At 37.4% G+C, this 17,929-nt stretch overlaps 1 protein-coding gene across 1 annotated transcript in view; it reads left to right on the top strand.

Annotated features, from left to right (window-relative positions):
- FAF1 (Fas associated factor 1) overlaps positions 1-17,929 on the top strand; it is a 478,956-nt gene that overhangs the window by 139,565 nt on the left and 321,462 nt on the right. The window contains exons 3-4 of the mRNA XM_068539848.1: positions 657-703; positions 12,300-12,511. Coding sequence (XP_068395949.1) covers positions 657-703; positions 12,300-12,511 — 259 coding nt within the window. The remainder of the gene's footprint in view (positions 1-656; positions 704-12,299; positions 12,512-17,929) is intronic.

The raw sequence follows: 17,929 nt of genomic DNA, 5'->3' as shown, positions 1-17,929 counted from the left end.
ATGTGTTTACCTATGTTCTAGGTAATTGGTGACTTGTTAGCTTGGAGACCAATTTCAGGAATGTTTTATATAAGGAGACTCCCCCAGGGATGCTCCTGTTCCTTTTGTAACCTGATATAATTGTGGTGTGTTTATCAAAGACCTTTTGATACATTTTTTCCTTCTAAATATTCTTTTCTTTAAGAATAATGATTGTAACACAACACAATGAATTTAATTCCTGAGCTAATTTTAAAATTCTTATTGGCATTTTTCATTTGTGATTTTATATCTTGCTCCTCTCAATCTGAGGAAGGAAATAATGTTAAAAGATTACTTTAAGGTACTGATTTTACTTGTTCTAACACCCTTAAACATTGGTTTTGTGGGTGTTTTGCTTGAATGAGGACTGTGGAATTAAGCTTTTTATGACTCAAGATTTGGGGATATTAGATGCCAAATGCATGTTTTTTAAATTATCTAAGACACAGTTTTATTATAGAGAGGGAGAAAAACATTTAATGGAGAATATTTTTTATCACTAAGGAAACACTTATTATTTTGTTTAAATTTTCAAAGTATACTTATTTTGCTTTACAGTGTTTTCCACCCCACTCCACTCCACCCCTGAGCATTTTTCTATTTCTTTAAATGTCTTCTCTGTTTTTTGTTTGCAGGCAGCTATCAATGGTGTAATACCCCAGGAAAATGGCATTCTGAGAAGGTATGTTGTAAGGTACTTAGTAGTAAAATGAGAATTTAGCAAAGCAAAAAAGAGACAGTTGTTAATTTTTTTGGTTTCACTTTTTGATAGAGCACTTTGTGATGATCTTTGATGTGTAAGTTCATTAATACAGTTATTCTTCTTTCAGACATTTTTATTAGTCATATTAATTCCCTAAAGTCTCCAATGTCTAACTGTCTAATGTTATTTCAGATTGGGTGATACCACTTTTAAATGTGATTTTATTTTTAAGGAAACTTTTCAAGGTCATCTTCTAATTCATAGGATGGAAGGAACTGAATCCTTTAAACTGTTAGTAGTGAGAAAATGAGACATGTCTCAGTAACTCCAGAGCATGGTTATCATCTAACTATACAGGCTTTATCTTCAACCTTACTAATTCTTTTTTTTCTCCCTTTGGTTTCTAAATTAAATTTATGTTAATTTGCAACAATTTGAGTAAGTCCTTAATAATGAAACTTCCCAGAGCACTGAGCTGTTTTACCTGAAGTATCCAGTGTTAACATGTGGAAGGAATAGTCTTCGTGGTTTTGTGTCACTGCCAGAAGGTAAAATTGGAAGATGATGCCAAGAGAACTATAGTAGTTACAAAATAATTCCTTAAGTTAAAAATAAATTCATAACTTTTCTCAAAATTGGAGACTGGTTCTGGATTAAAAGAGCACATTATAAAGTCATAGGAGGTAAAACCATTCTCCCTTACAAGTGTGGTTTAATTACTTGATATGCCCCCCCCCCACCCCCCACCCGCCGCAGTTCAAACTTTGGCTTGAATTTTGGTGGCTGGGATTTCTAAGTCACTGAAGCATGATCTGCTAAGTGCAGATGAGGCAAACAGAAACAGCAGACTACGAATGAGGTTGTTTTGGAGAGGAAGAAAAGTGCTGTTGCAAAAACATCAAAAAATTTACCATGAACTGCAAAATGTGCTGTACTTTATAGGAAACTGTGTATATTTAGAAAGGAAGAAAAATTCTGTTTGGTACCTGTACCACCCTTCGTGATTAATGGTTTTTAGGTGAAAGCAATGATAAACAGACCTATTCTCCACCTTTTTTTTTTTTTTTTTTTTTGAAAACTGTCAGTTTCATCCAGAGTAAGTGTGGCTGATTTCCAGAGTCTGTACCAAATTTTTCTGTGTTGGTTTGTTCGGTGTTTTTTTTTTTTTTTTTTTTTGGTTCAGAAGCATTCAGTTCTATTGAAGCCCTTGTCTAGAAAGCAAACCAGATGATTACAGAAACTTCCTTCAAGATTGTTTTTTTCCTTGGTTTAGAAGGTTTTAGACTGCTAAATATGGCTCCAGTTTTATTCTTGAGTAAATGTTATTCCACTTTTTGTGCCAAAATTTTTGCTTGCTAAACCCTTGTGGATTCAGCTGCTAGGTTCTGAGTACATATTGGATATATCTTACAATTAATAGTATTTGCTATGGGTGAACTGTAGAAATTCTCTCATCCCTGGAAACATCCCATCTCTCCTGTCACAGAAGATACTTTTTGGTTAATATATTTTATAGCTAGAGATTCAGTACTGAATTGATTTCTAATAAGGTTACTATAATATTTGGGTTTTAACTTTCATCAGAGTGGGTTTTTGTTTTGTTTGCTTGCTAAGGAATGAATCATATGTCCACAAAAGAAAGTAATAGTTTTCAACTATTGCCTTCCTAACTTTGTTCTTTAGTTTTGAAATCACCGTGGATTTGACTGAACTGAAAATTACTCTTGTATGTCTACTGACCAGAGGAAAGGAAAGAGGGCTCTTTGTACTTTCTCATAGATTTAACACTGAAAGTGGAAGACACAATGCTAGGAATGGTATATGTAGGCAGTTTGAAAGGATCTTTGTTTTGTGTGTTTGATATTTGTAGTAAGTTGATTATAGTATGTGAAAACAACTAACTCTTAATTTGTCAGTTTATACCTTAGCAGAGAAAAGAGCTACCAAAAAGAGTTTTGTTTTTTTTTAATATGAACTATTTTTGGAGGGAGAAGAACCTCATCTCTGCGCTTTATAGCTTTTCTTGAAATCAGATGTTTATGTGAATTCAAAAGTGGGAATTTGTTTTTTTAACGTACCCATAAGTTCAAGGCAGAGAAACTAACTTTTTAAAATACTTAAGGCACTGTGCTAGGTATTTGATATAATTTTCTTTATTAATGCCCATTAAAACCCTTAAGAAATACATGCTCATATTTCATAGATGAGGAAATTCAAAATTAGAGAATTTATAGATTCACTGAAGGCCACAAATATAGTAGTTGGTGAAGTCTGGATTTTCTCATTTTAAAAACCATGCTCTTTCTTTTATATCACTCTGTCCTTTTCAAGGTCAGTAACCCAGGCATGTCACAACTTTTAAGATTTTTTCCTTTGGGTAAAGAAGTTGAAATTTAATACACGTATATAACATCTTTCTTCCACAGCTTTGTTTTAACAGTTATTATCTTAGTTGTAAGCAAGTAAAGGCATTTTACAGGTAGAGAAAATAAGGCATGAAGTGACTTGGCTCAGATGATACAGCATGATGTTGATGAGTCAGTAAGCAAGTCTTCCGTCTCATCTTCCAAGGCTTATTTCACTAGACAATACATTGCTAATACAGCATATTTATAAAGTGTAAAAATATGCAGTCATAATCTAAACCATTCATTTAGTCATAAGCAAACATCAAGTATGTACATGTATATTTACTACATCTTGTTGTAATATTTTATTTATTCAGGATATTGTCCAGAGCCTTTTAAAAAATTATTTTTGGAGAAAGCTATTGTTAGAAAGGAGCACTAAGGAATTACTTGTATTAGTAGAGAGTAGATGCTATGTTTTATAAAAATTTTATGAATTAATAGTGTAATTTTACTCATTGACTAAGTGGGTGGTATTTGTCAACTCATTTATTTTATGATCCAGACAGATATACTGTATATTTCTTTGTCTATTGTTTAATTCATTGAGGAAACCTAGCGAAGACAGCTTTGTTTTCAAATCTTGAGCATTATTACAATAGCTTTCAGAATATATAAGTGCTGAGGTTTTCTGATTTAGAAAATGCCCATTTTGGCCAGTTAGTCTTTATTTATTGTCTTTTCTGATACCCATTTAAAAAATCTGATCTTTTTCTAGAGACAAATTTATCTTTAAGACACATTTTTTTTGCACCTAGAGGTTTTACCATGGGATGGACTTTTAAAAATTGAAATAAGTGCAGAGTTTCTGTTTACTTTGCTTTGTTCACTGTCTTCCAAGGATCTGTGTGGTTTGTAGAGGAAAGTTGAGCAAGGATAAAAACACTCCTTTAGTTGAAGTTTAGATCTAAAATAGATTTCTCCATAGAGTTTCCCTTACCACCCAGTGTCTTTTTGTTTTTTTTTTTCTTTCTTTTAAATTATTGATTAACTTGAAAAGAATAGTGAGAAGGTCAAATTATAGGATGGTAGTCTTCATAGATGAAAAATCTTAAAAACAGTTTCTTTTGAGTCAACAGTTTTGGATGCCTTTGCACTCTTTGGATATCACTGAACATTAGTCACAACTGACAAGATAATTCATTAACTGGTAATCTCTTTTCCTCTCTCTCTCTCTTTTTGTTTTTTGATTTCTAGTAAAAGAAACTAATGTAAATTCATTATTTTTGTTGATCTTGAAATAGAGTAATTATAGCTAATAAGAAAAATTTCAAGAGATAACTTAAAAAAAATCCTCTTTGTGGCTGAGAAACATACCAAAGAGTGTGCTCTGATTAGAAATATTAAACTATCTTCTAGAGTTAGGGTTTGGTAAAGGGAAAAAAAGCACCGCACTAGCACCTCTTTCAAAAAAGAGGGGATTTCATATAGGGAATGAGTTACACAGATATATAGTAGGTTGAAAGAACAATAATGACTGCAGGAAACAACTGGACCATCAGGCCCACATGGAGGTGGGTTCTGCTGGTCGATGAGGAAGGGAGCCTAGGGCAAGAGGAGACTTAAAGCTGAGAAGGGTGTGCAGAGCCGGGACTGTAGGGGGCAGATCCATGGCACCCACTCCAGGAAGCCTGCTCTAGGACAGACCTGTCCAGGAGAGGCCCCTGTTGACCATCAAAGGGCACAAGGTCACTCCTGGTACCGGAGGAAAACAGGAAAGAGCTTGGGAGAGGTTGAAGTTAGCAGAATTTTGGAGCTCAGAGGAAGGGCCCTAGGAACTTGGCCCCAGACACATGAGAAAGAAGTCCTGCTCAGCTGATACTGGTATTTCTGACAGGATGCAGAGGCTTGTTTCGAAGTATTGAAAGAAAATAGAAGCTAACTTCAGTGGTTGATGCTGAAACAAAGTGGGTGTCATTGTTACGGTGTTGTTACTGCTAGGGTAATGTTGATAGGATCAGTGTGTAAACTGTAAGAAGAGAATTTTGTCTGTGTCTGTGTGCGTACACGTGTGCTGTTACTGTCCTTGTTTCTGTTACTGATCATAAAGCCATGGTTGATATTTACCAGTTTCTTCCACTATTTATTCTATATTCCCTCTGCCAGTGCCTCAGATAGTCAAGGTTCTCTACTTCGTGGGACATCTCAAACATTCATTCTTGAAGAGTTAGAATCCTCAGTGGACTTACCCTTTTTAAAAAATTGGTTGTAGTTTCCCATTAACTCTTAATTTTGGACATACCCTAGAAAATAGTCCATTGCATAGCAACAACCTGATTTTTTTCCTTGGTAATCAAGACCAGCTAGTACCTCCTCCTTTGCTAGTTGATTCAGTAGCATGAGGAGTATAAAATGGCCAAGTGGCATTCTCAAATTCTAATACAGTGGAAGTACTGTGGAAACATTACATCCTGTGATCTCTGAACCATCAGAGCCCAAAGTTGCAGGAAGCAAAAATTTGGTAAGTTATTAGGCATAATAAGGGGAACCCTTACCACCACTTAATTCCCATACTCATTTTTTTTTCTGGCAATATGAGATATATCACTGTGTTTTGGTCATTGATATAAAGAATATACCACATCCTTTAAGGTAGAGCCCCAAGCTTTGAGGATATTCTCTCCCAACCTGCGGCATAACTATCTTCACCATTACACTGTTCAGTCAAGCTGGCTGCTTCTGGGTAATGGTATACACCAGTGATACCAGTGCTGCACTTCTCTTACTGTGAAATGAGTTCCTTGGTTAGAACCAGTGTTGTGTGGGAAGCCATAGATCAATAAGGCATTCCCTAAATCCGTGAATGGTGGTGCTGGCAGAAGCATTGCTGTCAGGGGAGTCAATTTCATATTCAGAAAAGTGTCTTTTTAGGTAAGAACAGATCACTGCCCCCTCCATTATAGGAATGATCCATTACCAGACCCCTGAGGAGTGGGGCCGTATTGAGGGCTCCATATTGGTCTCTGTTGTTTGCAGTTTAGGCACTCAGTAGTTTCCCTAGCCAGATTCAGACTTGGTGAGGGTAAGTTGATGCTGTTGTGCCTATGCCTAACCTCTATCCCTGTTGGCATGGCCACATTGTACATTAATGCATTGAGTAGTCCTGGGGTGGTAAGGGAATAAGCTAACTGACATCAACAGAACAATGTCACCTTATCCATATTGAGAGCCTTTTTTATTTTTTTAAGTGGATAGCTTATAGATAGCAGTCACCCCATGACATATATTCACATTTTGTGTTCATTCTAAACGATCCATTTCCAATCCTCTTCCCCAGACTTCTGTGTCAGCCAGTTTTCTTTTTATTCTTTCCAAGTTCTGGTCAGCTGGGCAACACATTAACTATTGCCCGTGATTCAATGTAGATTTGTATCTCAAGTTATTTCTCCTTCTAAATGAAGTGGTCAACCTGTGGTACAACCTTAAGTTCTCCCCACTGGGAGGTTTTTCTTTCACTACTGTCTCTCAGGGATATCTTTGATTGGGATTGTAATATTTCAGCAGTCTGTTTTTGGTTGGTACCAGCATATTATACATAACCATTTTTTCCTTTCCCAGTCCAAATTTTTTTCTTTCTCAGTTAGCTTAGATATGTCTTATGCACTGATGAGAAGTACAAGGTGCAGCAGCCAGCCATGTACCATAATATGCTTCTGACCCCTGGACCCCAAAACTTCACCAAGGTGAAGGCCCCTGCATTTTCGTGGTGTGTGTCTCCTGATCTCTAGCATGCATGTATCTTGCCAAAGCATCCAAGTACTTGCTACTTTTGCTCTTCAGGACCAATCTACATTGCCATCACTATAATGTTTTGTGGAATACCTGGGTTATCAAGATGTGTCCAGGCTAGATTATTATGCCAAAGAGCAAGAGAGTTGTTATAATCTTGAGGAAAATATAGTGAAGGTATATTGTTTACCCTGCTGAGAGGAAGCAAAATGCTTGTCATGGTGCTTGCAAATTAAAATAGAGGGAAAAAAAAGTCTATGCAAGTCTAGTTGCTTCCTGTTGTCTCCTCCTACATAATAACCCTAATTCCATGAATTAGGCAGTCAATATGAGCTATCTGTCGGGATCTGGGGAAAAAACTACAGGGTAAGTTGAATAGATTGAATGAACACTGTACGATTGGATTTAGGCCAAAACCTCATTTACCACCATAACTTCCATTTTTGTATCCCCAGGAATTAGTATTAGAGTTAGCATCTAGTAATCCCCTAAAGAGCTAGATATTTTCCTTTTTTCAGTACACAAACCCCTAGTAAATGGCTACAGGTCTCTTAGGGGAATTCTTAGAGGAAAATTTACAATACACATATGTGGCTCTGTTGCATTGTCTTTGGGGGACCAAGGGCTTTATGTCTGTGTTTGGAAACTGGGAGTGACTGTGACCCTTCATTATAGTTATGGAAGTTAGGATCTAGGCTACCAGATCTAGGTTTCTGTTGTTTATAGGTCAAGTAATATTTTAGTCAACTGACTTTTCATTTTGTTTCTTAGAAGTACCATGTTCAATAAAGCACTACTAAAGGTCTCTGCAGGTTGAAATCTTCTGATTGCCACATTTTGTCCATGCTGTCCGTTAACATCATTGCTCCCTCCTTTTTCTTGTTAAACCCTGCCATTTGACCTATGCATTCTGGGATCTCATCATGCCTATTAGGGAGTCTTTTTCAGTGGTGTCATCTCCCCATGTTATTCCCAACCCACAGAAGACAGCCACTACAGAGTTTTTCAAGGATGTAGAATCCCTCACTAATGTATTTTTCAGTGCTTTAGTGCAGTGTTCTCTGGGACCTCATGGATTATGTAGTAGGAGGATGTGTATATATTCAGGCTGTACATGGTTAATCCACTTTAGCATTCATATTTTTCTAAGCATCTGGATTTCTTCTACATTTTGCCAGGAAAGTTTGGGCATTTCCTCCTCATTAAATGTAGACTCCTTTGGGATTTAAGTTTCATTCAGTCGACAAGGAAACTATTAGAAGTACTTACAACTGCTTAAGCAAATATATTATATTTGGCCCTATTCAAACTCTTTTGGTCAAACTCACTTAAAATTCATTTCCACAACTATTCCCTAGGTTTTTGCTGATATAATTTATCAAAATATTATAATTACTTTTGGATATAAGCTGTCTTTTCTCAGTTAAGACATCGTACTTATTTTCTTGGAACATGCCTACATCTGATTTTAGAGGTAATAAAGAATGGTGGAGGTAGGTTTTGAGAATAGACATCCCCCTTCAAGGCAACTGTCTCAGGTAAGAGTATTCATAGTTTCTAAGCAAGAGGCTGATCTTCTCAGACATGGGAGGAGGAGCTGTTTCTGCTTACAGAAGAGGCTCAGAGAGACTCCAGGGCTTCAAGGTTCCGACATGCATCTGAAGCCACTCAGGTATCCCCATTTCACATGTTAAGTTCTCACTCCTTCCACAACAGGGCCTTAACTTTCACAAAAGAGACTTAGGAAGTATGTATATTCAACTTTCACTGCAAGTATGCAAGCTGCAAAATTAAATTTTGAGTCCAATTCTTAGGAAGATCATACCTGTGGTTGCAAGAAATAAGAAACTCTTTTTAAAGTGCCATTCAGAAACTCTGTAACTTTCTTATCATGAATTGAACTGAAATTTAAAACCCCCAAGTGTGTCATTTTCTTCTGTAAGCTCTCCTTTAGAGTCAGGGCAGCCTGCTCACAGTCCTTGTTGTCATTATTGCCACCATAATGGTCAGGTCAGATAGTCATTTGGTTCCCTTAGGCACTTGTTTCAATAATGATAATTAATCATTATGCCAATGCATGGCTTGGATCACTAGTATCCCATTTTCCATTGGCAAGGAGCTCAGCAGTGCATTGAAGGTCAAGGCCATAATCAAGCCAGTTCCTGAATCCTCTGTTTCCTGGGACACCTCCATTATCAAGAAAATGAAACCACACTAGGGTATTTTTAACAGAGGGAATTTAATGTAGGATTGGTTACACAGGTGTGGAAGACTAAAAGAGCAAAAAAGTAAAACTGAAGTAACCTAGATATAATAACTGCTTCAGGAAGTTACTGCTTGAAGGTCTAGGGAACAAACGGATTAACAGAACTTTGAAACTCAGAGGAGCTCTTTGAAGCTGAGGATCAGACCTCTGTGGAATGTATACTGTCCAGCCATTAGTGGTATCTCAGAGGGAATGACAAGAAGCTGGTTGTAAGAGTGCTGAAAAAAGCAGGAGACTGAAAGCTGTAGGGTGATGCTGATTGAAATGCATGCAAACAGGAAGAAGGAAGTCTTTCCTCCCCTCCTCCTAACTACTAATCTCTACCTAGTATCCTCTATTTGACAAAGGTCTATCAGGAAACCATATGCCAAAGGAAAAATATAATTTTGCAGAATCCTAGCCCCTGCATTACAGAATAGACTATAGAAGGATGAATTTGGAGTTAAGAAAAGCAATGTCAGTGACCAAACTGCTAATTAGCTGTTTTTCTTAGGTTCTGAGAAGTTGTGACAACATTTAGATATGTGAAGTATTATTGCACAGATTCTGTTCATAGATGCCTAGAAGCTCACTTTGGCTTCCAAACAGTGACATTCTTACTGCTTTGGACATTTTCTCTGTTCTCATGTTTTCCTTCCCACATTGCTTTCCTTGACTCTGACAACTGGGAGAATGGATAGGTTTTTGTCTTTGGATCAGTGGTTAGAGTGTCTGAACTCTGGTGAGATTAAGCTAGTCACTTTCAAACTTTTTTGACAAGACCTACAATGAGAAATATTTGGAATCTAAAATACACATATTACAAATATGTCCCAGAATCAAAAGTTTTATGAAATAATACTTGGTCCTAACTATTAAGTGAAAGATACTGATAATTTCTATCCTATTCTTTTCTATTCTTAATCTTATTCTGATTGTGTTCTTTAAAAGACTTACCACAACTCAATCAATTATGTAATCTATAATTTGATAAACACTGATCAAAGCAACAGTGTGAAGTAAATGTAAATAGTCTCTCCTTCTTAATTGTATAAACAATGCTTAACTTGGCAAGTTTTTGGTCATTTTTGTTGTTGTTCCTATTCGGGCCCCCAACACATTATTTTTCTTTAAATTCAGGGTGAGAAGAAAGATATTTTAGAACTGAGCTTGTAGTTCTGGTGGTGGAGAAAAATTATACAATAATGATATTTAATGGGAGCATTTCTTATGTTTCCTCCCTCCCTACTTTTCCTACTGAGGGGGGAAAAACAATGAGAATATATATATGATAACTTAAGTCAGAGAAAAAAAAATCCAAATTCTTCATAATTATTCCTCTACTCATTAGTTTGTCAAATATTTGTATATCTTCTCTGTATAAAATCTTGAACTCAGCAGATGATACAGCCATTAAAAACACAAATGTGAGCTTCATAATTATTGATAGTGGTGAGATGTTAGAACTAGTCTGAGGTAGTAAAACATGCTCTGAGTTGAAAAATACTCAATCTGAGATATGAAAGATGAATATAATTAGCTAGAAGAAAGATGGAATTTGGGGATGGGATGGGAAGGAAAGAATATTCTTAGAAGGAATAGTTTTTATGTTACCTCATGAAATAGGAAGGATCAAGGTAAGACAAAAAACAAAAGGCTGTCCTGGCTATTAGCATAGAGAGATGGAGATAGCATAGCACAAGATGAAGATGGGAAGGTAGATAGGATTCAGATCCTATAGGGCCTTGTACGCCACTTTGACCATTTATATGAAGAGCAAAGGGGAATATAGAAGAAAATGATATGAAGACATTTGTCTTTAATTTCACTCTAGTGGTGGTATGGGATGAAATGCAGGGGGGTAAGGGTATGTATGGAGAGATTAGTTAGGCTATTGCATTAATCCACGTAAGAGGTGACTGTGGCTTGGACTAGGGTGGCAGCTTCGGAGGGGAAAGGTAGATGACTTATCTAAAAGATATTTAGGAAGTAAAACTGAAAGGACTAGTTAGATGTGGGAGTTGAGAGAGTAAAAGAGGGCAAGGATAATGCCAGAGGTTTCTAGCTTGGGTAGCTAATATGAGGAATAAATGGGAAAATCAGGCTTGGGGAAACATTAATGGTTTAAACTTTGGCTACACTGGGTTTGAGGTTTGAGATCTTACTAAGTACTAGGCATTGTGCTAAGCTTTTCATACACATTATTTGATCTAATCCTTACAAATATAATTAATTTTCCTATTTTACAAATGAGACAGCTATTAAGTGGACAGAGCCACGATTTCATTTTTATTCTTTAAGAAGGGAGAGATTCAACCATGTTTAAATGTTTCTGAGAAGAATCCAGAAGAGAAGGAGATGTTGAAGATAATGGAAGGGAAAGGGATAATCCATAATGTAAAGCTAATGAGTAGATGCGTAGATAGAACGATGTCTTTTCTATTTAGAGAAAGAGAGTGCATATGCAGGTTAGTTTGTGGATTTGATGTTAGAAAGGTAAGGGAATTTCTTCCTGATGGCATCTGTTTTCTCTGCAAAGTAGGAAAAATATATTTTAAGACTGAGGAGTGAGAGGGAGAATGGAGGTTTAAGGATGGTAAAGTTTCAGAATAGTTTTTGTGGAAAGTAGAGTTAATGAATCAATTAATGATTCGGTAAGTAAATGAGAGTGGGTTAAGAAGACACTTAGTAATTCACAGAGTTTAAAATGATGTTTTATCAACATCATAACAGCATAAGGCAAAAATCTAATTAAATGAGATGTGTGTGATACTGCTAACAGACATAGAAAGGCAAGGATGGGAGGGAGAGTAATGTGGCTTTCAGTCATTGGGAGAGATTTTGTGGAAGAATTAGAACTTACTTAGTCCGTGATGCACAGGTAGGTAAATTTGATATGAAGAACAGCACAAGCCAAGTACAGTTAAGTCCCCTCTATACAAATGAATTCTGTTTCAAGAGTGCTTTCGTAAGTCCAGTTTGTTCGTAAGTTCAACAAAGTTAGCCTAGGTACCCAACTAACACAATCGGCCATATAGTATTGTGCTGTAATAGGTTTATAATACTTTCGCGTCTTTGAAAGTTCGCAACTTGAAGGTTTGTATGTAGGGGACTTACTGTATGGAGTGGGTCCTTAGTGGTAATCTGTAGTTATTTGGTTGATGATAATCCTTCTTTTATGTCAATATTTCAGTGACTATGGGGGTGAGCCTATATCAGGACCTGCATTTGATCCAGCAAGTCACCCAGCTCCAGCTCCTGCTCCTGCTCCCTCTTCCTCTTCAGCATTTCGACCTGTAATGCCATCTAGGCAAATTGTAGAAAGGCAACCTCGGATGCTGGACTTCAGGGTTGAGTACAGAGACAGAAATGTCGATGTGGTGCTTGAAGACAGCTGTACCGTTGGTAAGGTTTTTCCTACCATATAGCCTCCACAAATAATTCATTAGGTAAACATTCAGTTTATATTCTTTTCTCTTGCGTTGACTGCTGACAAGAAGGAAAAAAAAACCAAATTGTTATTGTTTCATACAGATTATTGTGTTCTAATTTTAAATACTGTCTTCAGATTGAGGTAAGTTTAAGAATAATTTTTTATTGTTCCACATACGCAGAATGGTATATGAAGCTGTTTTAGGGCAGATACAAATCAAACATCTCAGAGCTTTAAAAAGTACCAGAATTATTAAGTATATTGATATCAGACTTTATAGCTGAAGCTCCTTCATTTTTAATACTATGATTAATGAGAAATAAGAAATAAGACATTTCCATCACTTCTTCTCCCTGCCAGCTAAATAAATGCTTCAGTACTGTTCTCTCAAAGGAGACTCATAGTGTATGCCTGCCATTTTCAGACAAACTTTACCAAAATTCTGTGGAGAAACTATGTTGATTTCATGTTTGATTCACATTATTTGATCCATGTTTGTTGTAGAACTAGAAATTGTGTTAATTTCTATTTTAATACGGTTTTGCCTTAAATCTAAATTTTAGATATTTCTGAAATTTTGCCTTTGTTCCTTTTTGGGGAGATCCTTTCCTAATTTTATTAATTGAGGTACCAGTCTGTGGCCTGTTAGGAACTGGGCTGCACAGCAGGAGGTGAGCGGCGGGCAAGCGAGCAAAGCTTCATCTGTATTTATAGCCGCTCCCCATTGCTCGCATTACTGCCTGAGCTCCACCTCCTGTCAGATCAGCAGTGGCATTAGATTCTCACAGGAGTGCAGACCCTAGTGTGAATGGCACATGCGAGGGATCTAGGTTGCACGCTCCTTATGAGAATCTAATGCCTGATGATCTGAGGTGGAGCTGAGGCGGTGATAACTCACGCTGGGGAGCAGCTGCAAATACAGATTATCATTAGCAGAGAGGTTTGACTGCACAGAGACCATAATAAATCAGTTGCTTGCAGACATATCAAAACCCTATTAGTGAGTGGCAAGTGACAATTAAGCTGGATGTGGTGGCAGGCTTTAACTATAGTGGCAAGTGAGTTGATGTACTTCAATTGTATAGCTGCATCTGGTGGCAGGCTTTAAGTCAGAATCCGACACTTATTTTAGTCCACTCCTGGCCCACCCATTATTTTATTTACCACTTCTATCCGCGCCTCTTTCCCACTCTGCACACTTGTCTCAGTCACAGTTTTGGTAAGTCCACAAGCTAACCCTAGCCAAAATGAGTAAAAAACAAACGTCGCTGGAGAGCTTCTTTGAAAAGGGGGAAAGACCCAATGATGAGACAGCAGAAGAGTCTAAGGCTGCCAACAAAAAGAAAACTGCATTTAGAAGAAAATACCAAGAGTCCTACTTAAATTACAGGTTCATTGCAACAGGTGATTGACATTCTCCAACCACGCTTTGTATAATATGTGGCAACCGGTTATCCAGTGCAGCTGTGAAACCTTCAAAACTGCTTTGCCACATGGAGACCAAGCACCCTGCATTAAAAGACAAGCCTTTGGAGTTTTTCAAAAGAAAAAAATGTGAACACAAGAACAGAAGCAATTATTGAAGGTCACCGCTTCATCAAATGTGTCTGCACTGAGAGCATCATTCTTAGTGGCTAACCGCATTGCTAAAGCTAAGAAGCCTTTTACTATTGGTGAAGAGTTGATCCTGCCTGCTGCTAAGGACATTTGTTGTGAACTTTTAGGAGAGGCTGCAGTTCAGAAGGTGGCACATGTTCCTTTTTCAGCTAGCACCATAACTAGATGAATTGATGAAATAGCAGAGGATATTGAGGCACAATTGTTAGAGGATTAATGAGTCACCGTGGTACGCAATCCTGGTTGACGAGTCCACCGATGTTGACAACAAGGCAGCAGTGCTTGTTTTTGTGCGATATATTTTTCAGGAGGATGTGCATGAGGATATGTTATGTGCACTTCTGTTGCCAGCCAACACTACAGCTGCAGAACTATTCAAGTCTTTGAATGATTACATATCAAGAAAACTGAATTGGTCATTTTGTGTCGGTATATGCATGGATGGAGCAGCTGCCATGACTGGACGGCTTTCTGGTTTCTCAACTCGGGTCAAAGAGGTCGTTTCTCAAATGTAAGTCTACGCACTGTATCATCCGTAGAGAAATGCTGGCTAGCTGAAAAATGTCACCTGAACTTAACAGTGTTTTGCAGGATGTGATTAAAATTATCAACCACATTAAAGTACATGCCCTTAAACTCACATCTGTTCACGCAGCTCTGTGAGGAGGAGGATGCAGAATACACATGTCTTCTCTTATACACAGAAGTGAGATGGCTTTCTAAAGGTAGATCACTGGCCAGAGTTTTTGAGTTATGAGAACCACTCCAGAGATTTCTTTTAGAAAGATGGTCACCACTGACAGCACATTTCAGTGCCACAGAATGGGTCACAAAACTTGCTTACTTGTGTGACATATTCAACCTGCTCAACGAACTCAATCTGTCCCTTCAGGGGAGAACGACAACTGTGTTCAAGTCGGCAGATAAAGTGGCTGCATTCAAAGCCAAACTGGAATTATGGGGGCAACAAGTGAACATTGGGATTTTTGACACGTTTCAAACATTAGCAGAGATTTTGAAAGAGACTGAGCCAGGGCCGTCTTTCTCCTAGCTGGTGCGTGATCACCTATCTCAGCTTTCAAAAGAGTTTGAGCATTACTTCCCAACCACAGAAGACTGAACTGGGAAGGAATGGATCCGTGACCCATCTGTGAATAAGCCAGGTGAATCGAATTTGTCCGTGCTAGAAGAGGATCAACTGCTTGAGATCGCACATGACGGTGGCCTTAAAAATATGTTTGAGACAACCTCAAATCTCCATACGTTCTGGATGAAAGTCAAGGCGGAATATCCTGAGATTGCCACAAAAGCACTGAAAAGGCTGCTTCCATTTCCAACATCCTATCTTTGTGAAGCAGGGTTTTCTGCAGTGACCGCAACCAAAATGAGATTATGGAGTAGACTGGACATAAGCAACACACTTCGGGTGTCACTGTCTCCCGTCACCCCCAGATGGGACCATCTAGTTGCAGGAAAACAAGCTCAGGGCTCCCACTGATTCTGCATTATGGTGAGTTGTGTAATTATTTCATTATATATTACAGTGTAATAATAATAGGAATAAAGTGCACAATAAATGTAATGCGCTTGAATCATCCTGAAACCATCCACCCGCCCCGGTCCGTGGAAAAACTGTCTTCCACGAAACCAGTCCCTGGTGCCCAAAAGGTTGGGGACCGCTGCATTACAGAGAAAAGCAAGTCTGTTAAAAGAGTGATCATTCCCAAACATGAATCAGATTGTTATTCCCTTACTTAAAACCATTTAGAAACTTTCCATTGTTTTGGGGATAAAATTCAAATCTTTTAACATGACCTGTAAGTCCTGCTTGACCAGACCCTACTGCATTTCTAGTTTTCATCCATTACCACTCTCCTTCTTACTCACCATGCCTGAGTTGTAACGGACCTCTTTCAGTTCCTTGAATAGGTTATTAGCTCAGGGCCTTTGTACTTGTTTCTTTTTTTGCCTGGATTCCTCCCCTAGTCTAGTCCTCCCTGTGCCCATCCCCATGCCCCCAAATATTCTCCTATACATTCCTTTTTATTTTAAAAATGAGATATATACAGTATAGTTTTATTAACTATGGGTACATTGTTGTACAGCAGATCTCTAGAACTTTCTCATCTTGAGTAAGTGAAACTCTATATCCACTGAACAGCAACTTCCCATTTTCCCCTCCCGCAAGCCCCCTGGCAGTCATCATTCTGCTTTCTGCGTCTATGAGTTTGACTACTTTAAATACCTTATATAAGTGGAATCATGCAACATTTGTCTTTCTGGCTTATTTCACTTCATATGATGAGTGAAAGGCTCATCCATGTTGTAGCATATTACAGGATTTCCTTCCTTTTTAAAAGCTGAATAATATTCCATTGTATGTATATACCACGTTTTCTTTATCCGTTCATCTGTTGATGGACATTTAGGGTTGTTTCCACCTCTTGGCTATTGTGAATAATGCTGCAGTGAACATGGGATTGCAAATATCTCTTGAGACACTGCTTTCAATTCTTATTTTTGGTGTGTGTGTGTGTGTGTGTGTGTGTGTTGTTTTGTTGCTTTGTTTTATTTTATTTTATTGCAGTATAGTTGATTTACAATGTTGTGTAAGTTTCAGGTGTACAGCAAAGTGATTCAGTTATACATGTACATATATTCATGCTTTTTTAGATTCTTGTCTCATATAGGTTATCACAGAATATTGAATAGAGTTCCCTGTGCTATACAGTAGGTCCTTGTTGGTTATCTATCTTATATATAGTAGTGTATGTGTGTGTTCATCCCAGGCTTCTGATTTATCCCTCCCAACCCCCTGTGCTTCCCCTTTGGTAACCATAAGTTTGTTTTCGATATCTGTAAGTCCATTTCTGTTTTGTAAATAAGTTCATTTGTTTCTTTTCTTTCTTTTTTTAAATTAGATTCCACATATGAATGATATCATATGATATTTGCCTTTCTTTCTCTGACTTACTTCACTTAGTATAATAATCCCTAGGTCCAACCATGTTCTGCAAATGGCATTATTTCATTCTTTTTTATGGCTGAGTAATATTCCCTTGTATATAGGTACCACAGCTTTATCCATTCCTCTGTCGATGGACATTTAGGTCAGTTCTTTTGGATTAATACCCAAAAGTGAGATTGCTGGATCATATGTTAGCTCTATTTTTCATTTTTGAGGAGCTTCCATACTCTTTTTCATAGTAGCTGCACATTTTACATTTCCAGCAATAGTGTACAAGGGTTCCAATTTTTTCACATCCTTACCAACACTTGTTATTTTCTGTTATTTTGTTTTTGTTTTTATAATGGCCATCTTAACATGTATGAGTTGATATCTCGTGGTTTTGGTTTGCATTTCATGATGATTGGTGATACTGAGCATCTTTTCATATACCTTTTGGTCATTTGTATGTCTTCTTTGGAGAAATGTCTAATCAAGTCCTTTGCCCATTTTAAAATTGGGTTATTTAACTTTTTGCTATTGAATTGTGAATTTCTTTATTTGTTTTGAATATAACCCCTTAACAGATATGTGGTGTGCAAATATTTTCTCCCATTCTGTAGGTTGCCTTTTCACTCTGTTGATTGTTTCTTTTGCTGCACAAAAGCTTTTTAGTTTAATGTAGTCCCACTAGTCTATTTTTACATTTGTTGTCTATGTTTCTGGTGTCATATCCAAGAAACCACTGCCAAGATAAATGTTATGGAGGTTTTTCTGTATGTTTCTTCTAGGAGTTTTATAGTTTGAGATCTGTAATCCATTTTGA

Source organism: Eschrichtius robustus, chromosome 3, assembly GCF_028021215.1.
Source record: "Eschrichtius robustus isolate mEscRob2 chromosome 3, mEscRob2.pri, whole genome shotgun sequence".
In the NCBI taxonomy this organism is placed as follows: Eukaryota; Metazoa; Chordata; class Mammalia; order Artiodactyla; family Eschrichtiidae; genus Eschrichtius; species Eschrichtius robustus.
Note: the sequence above shows the minus strand (reverse complement) of the source record. Positions and strands in the feature narration are given on the sequence as shown.